Source organism: Eptatretus burgeri, chromosome 10 (assembly GCF_056783735.1).
Source record: "Eptatretus burgeri isolate ZD-2024b chromosome 10, Ebu_testis_v1, whole genome shotgun sequence".
In the NCBI taxonomy this organism is placed as follows: Eukaryota; Metazoa; Chordata; class Myxini; order Myxiniformes; family Myxinidae; genus Eptatretus; species Eptatretus burgeri.
The window spans coordinates 56578260-56588058 of record NC_140970.1 but is presented as its reverse complement, the minus strand read 5'-3'; the positions used below and the strand labels follow the sequence as shown (position 1 = coordinate 56588058).

The window sequence follows — 9799 nt, the reverse complement described above, 5'->3', positions numbered from 1 at the left end:
GGTACTGCCTGCGTATGCCGAGCTCATACATGAGGAACTTGAGCAACTCAAAGGCCTCTTCCTCTGGCAGATGGAGTATCAATACACCAGCTACAAAGCTGAGGCCTTGGCAGTAACCCACCTCTCGGTCTAACAGAGAATAGGCCTTCAGCAAGTTGAAAAGAGAGAGTTGGCCAGCACCAAGCTGTGCTGAGAAGTATGGGTGCGTGGGAAATGTACGTCCTGCCAGAAAGGAGGCTTTGTATAAGAAATAGTACAAAGATGTTGAGATAGTTGAAGCTGCAATGATACGTTTGGCCTTCTACATTTTAATGTTTTGTTCATTGTAATTGTTGTTACGATTGCTTATTTTTGTCTTTTGAATTGCCCTTTTATGTGATTGTTGTTCCAAAAGTATTGGCAAAACAATATTATAGATGTGATGGTAACAAATCAAAACAAACTAGAATTTGACATGAATGCGTCGGTGGATATGCCTCTGCTCACATTAGATGTCAACACACTGCTATATTTGATCTCAATTAAAGGTCATATGAGAGAGGCAGAAAGAAAGGTAGAAAGAAAGAGAGAGGCAGAGAGAGAGAGGCAGAGAGAGAGAGGCAGAGAGAGAGAGAGGCAGAGAGAGAGAGAGGCAGAGAGAGAGAGAGAGGCAGAGAGAGAGAGAGAGGCAGAGAGAGAGAGGCAGAGAGAGAGAGGCAGAGAGAGAGGCAGAGGCGGAGGCAGAGGCAGAGGCGGAGGCGGAGGCGGAGGCGGAGGCGGAGGCGGAGGCGGAGGCGGAGGCGGAGAGAGAGGGAGAGGGAGAGGGAGAGGGAGAGGGAGAGGGAGAGGGAGAGGGAGGGAGAGAGAGAGAGAGAGAGAGAGAGAGAGAGAGAGAGAGAGAGAGAGAGAGAGAGAGAGAGAGAGAGAGAGAGAGGGAGAGGGAGAGGGAGAGGGAGAGGGAGAGGGAGAGGGAGAGGGAGAGGGAGAGAGAGAGAGAGGAGTCGTCGAAGAGAGGTAACATCAGATGCTTCCAACTTGAGTTGTGGTCTGAAAAAAGCATATCAAAAGGCGCATGACCTTTGACCTGTTGAACCCAAAATATAATCATTTTATCTTTGTATCACAGGTCAAACTTGTGCCAAGTTTGGTTGAAATCCCTTTCGTGGTTCACAAGTTATTGCAGTACAAAAAGGATTGCCAATTAAAGGCCACATGCCCTTTAACCTTTTGAATCTTCAACATAATCAGTTCATCTTCTTATTACAGTCTATACTCATGCCAAGTTTGGTTTAAATCTCTTCAGTGTTCACAGGTTATTGTGGCAACCAAAATTACTGATGCGATAGTAACAGGTAAAAAAAACAACAAAAGTTTGAATGAAAATGAGGAACAATGAGGAAATTCCAATCAATATGCAATTAGATGATGTTACCTAAATCAATGAGGATGGCATGTTGTTGTGAGGTTAGTTGCTTGAGAAGATCATTATAAGGCACATTAGAAGTCGGCTTGCGGGTTGCCCTTGTGTTTCTCAGCCGATGCTGCTCCATTAAAAGTTGCCAAATCCCACCGCGCAACTGCCGTGGAACTCCTGGAAAACACATCCATTCACATGAAACACATGTATCAAAGCAATGAGGTTTTGGCTTATCAGAGTTTGTTCATTTTGGAGCAGTGGATGAACATCTCCCTGAAGGTTGCAGTATAGTTAGTAGCATATGAGCGGGTAATTGTATTCGTTTTATTTCGAGCTGTATGTTCTTCGGCCAAATTGTTTTAGCGGCGAGTCGAGCGATACTTTTATATCCTGGGATTGGATGAGAGGTTGGACAGAGGTAGTGAAAAGATTGCTGAGAACAAGGAGAATTATAGAGGATTATTCCGATTGTAAAGTGTGATAAATGTTGGACGTGGGCAGTATCAGGGGTAATGGAGACAGAAGGTAGTCTTTGCTGTAGGAAGTGTGTAGAAATGGTGCACCTGAGGACTGTTACAGATAGGTTGAAGAAACGGGTAGCTATTTTGCAAAAGGTAATGGAGTGCCAACAATTTGTCGATAAAGGTTTACTAATAACGGTGAAAGTTTACAAACATAGCATCTTGGTACATTATAAAGAAGCATATGCATTCTGCTTATTTTCAAGATTGAGAATGGGATTAGTCCACTGATGAAGAAGTCCTCTTACCATAACCCCCCCCCCCCCAAAAAAAAGTCCAAAGCATGGAGGCCACCATTGTTTTATCGACATCACAAATGCAAAAGTGAAAATAAATTTCCATTGACACTTGCATTGATCACCAAATATGTACTGTTTTTGCTCTTTATTCTCAATACAGCAACATCCACCAATCCTTCCATCCTGTTGAAAAGTTTACACCTTGAATGACAACATGATGAAGAGAAAAGACGTACCGCGATGAATAATGGACTGAAGAAAGTCGGTCGGAAATCCCACGTTTTCTCTGTTGGGGGTGTTTAACATTTTTTGCCAGTTGGGCGACATGTCGAGAAGATATGGTGTCACTTCTTCATAGTCGAGATTCACTCTGCGGGAATGCAGGCTGTTCTTCGAGGCTGTCGTGAGAGGGCAGATTGATGAAGATTGAGGCACAAGGATTAGTGTGAGAATTGCAATCAGGAGAAGTTCTGGAACAGTACCCTATGTTGTTTTGAGTCATCTCAAACAGGCAAACCAGACTCGGTGGTGTAGCGGTTACAGCAGTCCACTCTTGAGTTTGGCAATTATCAGCAGTTCTAACCCCAACCGAGTAATATGACAAACTTTAAAAAATGGTACATGCTGCTTCCTTGCTTAATGCTCAGCATTTTAAAAGGATAGAGCATGGGCAAACAATCGTTGCGCAAACTTCATGGCCTGAATAGCCTTCTCCTGTATTGAAGTTCCTTGTAAGGGAACTCGTACAAAACTGATGGAAATTATCCATAATGTTGATGTATTTTAAATATTGCTGACATGTGTCTTTATGTCAACCCTCATCTACGTGTCCTCATCTGCTCTCCAACCATTCCACTTCTCTCACTTCCTCCTGCTCTGTAAAACTTATCAATACATTTAGAATCAAAACATTTAAATACACATGCCTGTTGTTTAAAAAGGTCATGAATATTTGTCGAACATAAAAACACGAGTTATATTGCCTCTTCTTTGACACATTCCACATAAAAAAACACAAGCACAATCACTTTACAAGTCCAATTGCAAACTTGGAAATGTAGCAAAATAATAAAAACCACCAAATGTTGTATATTCCATCGAGAAGTCTGTATGAATACATGACACAACTAGAGGGGGAGCACTCGGGAGAGTGCAAAACCTCCGCCGCCAATACTGCTGGGTCACTCAAGTGAATCTTATATCTTATTCATTAAATATGATGTCAACAGTGCTGACAGTTATAGTTCTTTTCTCCATTTTTTTTTGGGGGGGGGCGTGGGGGGTTGGAAATCACTTAAATTTGAGGGGGGTTGGAAATCGCTTAAAACATGTAAAAATGCAAAAAAAAAAAAATCGAAATTTTGTTGAAAAAAGTTTCAATTTTTTTTTTTCTGTAACAATTTTTTTTGGGGGGGGGTTGGAAATCACTTAAAACATTAAGAAATGCAAAATTTTTTTTTTTCTTTTTGGGGGGGGGGGTGGGGGTTGGAAATCACTTAAAACATGTAAAAATGCAAAAAAAAAAAAATTCTCAAACAATTCCTTTTGGGGAGGGGGTGGTTGGAAATCACTTAAAATATGTAGAAATGCCAAAAAAAAATATTTTCTCTAACAATTTTTTTTGGGGGGGGTAACATTTTTTTTTGGGGGGGGGTTGGAAATCACTTAAAACATGCAGAAATGTAAAAAAAAAAAATTCTCTAACAATTTTTTTTGCGGGGGGGGTAACAATTTTTTGGGGGGGGTGTTAGAAATCACTTAAAACATGTAGAAATGCAAAAAAAAAAATTCTCTATTTTAATGAACCAAGTCCTGAACTGAACCTATCTCTCTGAACCAAGTCTAAAATTTAATGGCATGATCCTTGGACCATACCTAACCCCCCCACCAAGTTTCGTCGAAATCCGTCGAGGAGTTTTTCCGTAATACTGTTCACAAACAAAGAAACAAACAAACAAACAAACAGAAAGGGGTGAAAACAGTAACCTCCATCCATCTTCGAAGATGGCGGAGGTTAAATATCATTAATGATGTTACATTTTGAAGAAAAAAAACAAAGAAAAAAAGACAATAGAATTGGAGACGAATGCGTCGATGGATAGACCTCCGCCCATGTTAGATGTCAACCCACTGTTACGTTTGATCTCAATTAAAGGTCACACGAGAGAGGGAGCGCGAGAGAGAAAAGAGAGACACGTATAAGAGATATCAGATGCTTCGAACTCGAGTTAAGGTGTGCAAAATGATTTTCAAAGGGCACATGACCCGTTGAACTCAAAATAGAGTCACTTCATCTTTGCATTGAAGTTTAAACTTGTGCCAAGTTTGGTTGAGGAATGAAATCATCACGATACGAGTACATAAGCGGGACTACAAAAAAGATAAACAGGAGAGGCAAAAGAGAAAATTGTGATCAAACATTAATTCTATTGAAACAATAATTCCTCGTTCCACTTTGTACCAAGTCGCTTCTCAATCGTAAAACATACGAGTCGAGTCTGAATCACAGAGCAGTCCTTTAAACGAGATAATTATTAAAGGTTCAGAGGAACAGGACAGGGAGAACACCTGCAAGCTGCTTTGAAAAGAGTAGAATGGAGGAATTTCTTGCAGATTAAAACAAAGAAAAAAGAATAAAGAAGAGATTTTTAAAAAATAAAATAAAGGCTCATATAAGAGCTAACACCACAGAACGTATAACAAAGGGAGCAGGAGACAAGAAGGCAGGAGAGGGAAGCACACAACAGTGGGGAACAGAGACATGAGGAGATCTGTGGAAGGGAGAGGGATGGGGTGGGCACATGGGGTAAGTAAACAAGATGGACGCTATAGGGACTTTCAGGAAGGAAAGCAGGGAATATGAAGGAGGTGGGTTTGGGTGGATTAACAGGGGTAGAAAAGATCATGGTTTTGGATGGGGGAAGATAAGAGATGGTGGTGATAAATGAAGAATAACACAAGAACGGGCACGCGGTAGATGGCATACCTCCGCGAGGCTAATTGCATCCCAATGATAGGCCGAATCTGGATTTGGACTTGAACTAAAATGTAATCATTTTGTCCATGTCAGAAACTCAAGCTCTGCACCAAATTTCGTCTGAATCCATCCACAACTTTTTGAAATATCCTGTTCACAAACAAACAGACAGACAGACAGGGGTAACTAGAGGGGGAGCACTCGGTAGAGTACAAAACCTCCGCCGCCAATACTGCTCGGTCACTCAAGTGAACCTGATATCCTATTCATTCAATTTGATGTCAACAGTGCTCACAGAGTTATAGTTTGCAACTTTCCCTTTTACTTTTAACTTTTACATACTCAATTCATTCGTCATAACTAGATTCCTTGAGACATAAATTGATTTTACGTGGGTATATCCACCTGAAGTTCCAAAATCAGCCGCAATTATAATTTTGGCATGTTTTTTTTGTTGGAAATTACTTATAACATGTAGAAATGCAAAAAAAGAAAATCTAAATTTTGTTGAAAAAAAAGTTGTAAAAATTTTTTTCTCTAACAATTTTTTTTTGGGGGGGGGGAGGGGTTGGAAATCACTTAAAACATGTAGAAATGCAAAAAAAAAAATTCAAATATTTTTTCAAAATGGCCGCTATGGTGGCCATATCGGATTTTGGACCAAATCCAAAATCTAATGGCATGATCTTTGGACCAGACCTAACCCCCCCACCAAGTTTCGTCGAAATCCGTCGAGGAGTTTTTCTGTAATACTGTTCACAAACAAACAAACAAACAAACAAAATAAACCAAGTATTTTGCCAAAAGGTGACCACGTGTGACTTCTTTAAGGTCACACTGAGGTGAACAGAGCTGCTATTCACCAGGAGCGACTCCTTGAGGAATTTCTGCCTACAAGAGATTCCGATGAGAATCATTCTACAGAGTAACCATGAAAAATATGCGTTTGCCTCATAACGTCACCAAATGACGTCATAATGTCTCAAGCTTGACATATCTAGAAAGCACTCATTGAGGTGTTCAATTTGAGGTACTACACGATATGGTTCCTAAAACTTGAAAATTTGACCTTGGGGTCAAATATGTTTGACCTCAGGCGCTAACCATGAAGGTCAAGGCCAATCGCCACCAAAAATTAATCAGCTGAGCGCCAGACCATGAACTATATTCCCATGAAGTTTGAAGACGATCCGATCAAAATTACTCAAAAAATAAGGGTTTCGTCGACTCCCCTGATTTGCGACAAAGTGTCCTTGACCGTTGACCTTCAAAATTTTGTGCACAGAAAGGGACCTCTATAGGCCTCTGATATGCGAAGTTACAAAAATTTCCAATGACAACTGTGCTCTGCAGATTTTTTTATACGTGATTACAGACAAACAAAAAAAAAACATACAAGCTGACTATCATATCTTGCAAAAACCTCGTTTTGACAAGATAACAAACAGAAAGGGGTGAAAACAGTAACCTCTGATCTTCGATGGCGGAGGTTAAAAAACATCACCCCCATTCACCTTCGGTGGCGAAGGTAATTATATTATGATGAAGACGCACTACATATATTAGCAATGACAACATGAACTTTAAAAAAGCTTAAAATAACAAATAAATAAACCAATGTCACCCGCAGGGTGACCCGTATCTTGCCAAAAGGTGACCACGTGCGACTTAAGGTCACACTGAGGTGAACAGAGCTGCTATCCACGAGGAGTGACTCCTTGAGAAATATCTGCCGACGAGAGATGCCGATGAGAATCGTTCTACAGAGTAACCATGAAAAATATGCGTTTGCCTCATAACGTCACCAAATGATGTCATAATGTCTCAAGCTTGACATATCTAGAAAGCACTCATCGAGGTGTTCAATTTGAGGTACTACACGATATGGTTCCTAAAACTTGAAAATTTGACCTTGGGGTCAAATATGTTTGACCTTTGGCGCGAACCATGAAGGTCAAGGCCAATCGCCACCAAAAATTAATCAGCTGAGCGCCAGACCATGAACTATATTCCCATTAAGTTTGAAGACGATCCGATCAAAATTACTCAAAAAATAAGGGTTTCGTCGACTCCCCTGATTTGTGCCAAAGTGACCTTGACCTTTGACCTTGACCTTCAAAATTTTATGCGCTGAAAGGGACCTCTATAGGCCTCTGATATGCGAAGTTACAAAAATTTCCAATGATAACTGTGCTCTGCAGAGTGATTTCTACATGATTACAGACCAAAAACAAACAAACAAACAAACAAAAAAAACATATGAAGGTCAAGGCCAATCGCCACCAAAAATTAAACAGCTGAGCGCCAGACCATCAACTATATTCCCATGAAGTTTGAAGACGATCCGATCAAAATTACTCAAAAAAATAAGGGTTTCGTCGACTCCCCTGATTTGCGCCAAAGTGACCTTGACCTTCAAAATTGTGTGCACTGAAAGGGACCTCTATAGGCCTCTGATATGCGAAGTTACAAAAATTTCTGATGATAACTGTGCTCTGCAGAATTTTTTATACGTGATTACAGACAAAAAAAAAACAAAACATACAAGCTGACTAACATATCTTGCAAAAACCTCGTTTTGACAAGATAACAAACAGAAAGGGGTGAAAACAGTAACCTCCGATCTTCGATGGCGGAGGTTAAAAAACATCACCCCCATTCACCTTGGGTGGCGAAGGTAATTATATTATGATGAAGACGCACTACATATATTAGCAATGACAACATGAACTTTAAAAAGCTTAAAATAACAAATAATGACCCAAAATGATATTTTGTCTCAATCGACGTAACTGGCATGATATTTATATTTACAACAATGATTATGCATGAGTGCAGGGCACATTAGAATATAGAGTTAAAGGACTGTGACTGGTGTCGAGGCAAAGGTAAAAGGGCCCACGCCAGCATATTTATGACAATGATTTGTATGAGTGGTCGTTTGGTGCAATGCGGAAGTATTATGCCCTCTGTTCATTAGGGTTGGGTTAATGAGTGGTTTTGGGTTAGAAAGACCTTGTAGCTTCCGGTTCTCCTTCTCCATTCGGAGCAGCAGGACTTGTTGGTGGATAGCTTTCTTCCAACGGCTCTGCGCCATTCTGGACCTCTGAGCACCTTTCATTCCATCCGATTCCGGGATATGTTCAGCTTCAGAGAACCCGGACGATTCTGTTTGTGCACAAGAAACTTTAAATATCTGAAACAATTCAGCCATTATATAGGATGCAACACAAAGATAATGTTAATCACAAACTCTTACGAACTTTGCCACAGTTCCTCACTGCCAGGTGTAATTGGTCACTGCCATTGCTTTACTGGCAACGACCAAGTCCTCAGAGGTGACAAAGCAGACGTTATTAATGACCATTTGTTCATTCTTTCTCCATAAATTATGAGATGATAATCATTCCGATTCAATTATAGTTTTACACCTCAGAGGTTCATTCATAGAAGGTCTTTGAACATAATAGTTATGAAAAGTAATTCATATAGTGCTGAGTGCACCACAAACAAGGTACAATTTCAGAAGTGGAAATTAGTGGAATAAAATAGAAAAAGGCAAATGATCAAGAATTAAAGGTGTAAAATTACAGAAATAGGATACTGCAACAAGTCTTCACGAAATCCGATGTAAACGACTGCAAACACGACAAAGACAGACAGAGAGAAAGAGAAAGAGGAATAACTCCTTTAGCTCATACAACACATTGAGACAAAAAAAATCCAAGAAACCGAATCTTCTCACATTACACAAACTATCTAATATATAATTTATCTATTGAAATTATATATACAACTGACAACTATAACGACTGGCTGCATCATCAGCTGAGCTCCATTCATCACCGACGTTTAGATTCCATAATCCGAGAATCCACAAGCTTATTCGTGTCCGATCATGCAGTGTACCTTGAAAATCAGTGCATCTCTACTGGGCAAACAGTTACCTGAATCTTTCGAGGTTATCTCACATTTTCAGACGTCAATTACGATCACTAAACATCACCAGATTATAAATTATCTTGAACAACACGATTCCAGAAATTGCATTTCCTCAATTGTCGACCAAATGGGACATGAAAACAGACCGTTGCTGCAGTATACAAACTGTCATTCCAACAAGAGAATCAGCTACATGTAGTCATATCATGTAGATGTTGAATGGAATAAGGCAAAGTTGGTAATAGTACCACAGAGAAGAATAAATCATTGGCCTTCTTCCTCTTGAAAGGTCCTGAGGACAATGAGCAAAATAGCATGAGAAATGGAGAAGGTATGTCACCCTTGGGATTCATGAGATGGAGTTGGGAGAGAGGGAAAGAGAGGGAGATAAAGTGTGAGAGAGTGTGAGAGAGTGTGAGAGAGTGTGAGAGAGTGTGAGACAGAGACACAGAGAGAGACACAGAGAGAGACACAGAGAGAGACACAGAGAGAGACACAGAGAGAGACACAGAGAGAGACACAGAGAGAGACACAGAGAGAGACACAGAGAGAGACACAGAGAGAGACACAGAGACACAGAGAGAGACACAGAGAGAGACACAGAGAGAGACACAGAGAGAGACACAGAGAGAGACACAGAGAGAGACACAGAGAGAGACACAGAGAGAGACACAGAGAGAGACACAGAGAGAGACACAGAGAGAGACACAGAGAGAGAGAGAGA

At 40.5% G+C, this 9799-nt stretch overlaps 1 protein-coding gene across 3 annotated transcripts in view; it reads right to left on the bottom strand.

The window, feature by feature from the left end:
- The window catches only part of LOC147018631 (TBC1 domain family member 1-like), a 121484-nt gene that overhangs the window by 26891 nt on the left and 84794 nt on the right, over positions 1-9799 (bottom strand). For all 3 annotated transcript variants that reach the window (XM_085898502.1, XM_085898503.1, XM_085898504.1), the window contains 4 exons: positions 8149-8301; positions 2393-2554; positions 1412-1570; positions 1-222 (listed from right to left, as the gene is read on the bottom strand). The exon at positions 1-222 is cut by the window's left edge and continues 23 nt beyond it. In XM_085898502.1, coding sequence (XP_085754628.1) covers positions 1-222; positions 1412-1570; positions 2393-2554; positions 8149-8301 — 696 coding nt within the window. The remainder of the gene's footprint in view (positions 223-1411; positions 1571-2392; positions 2555-8148; positions 8302-9799) is intronic.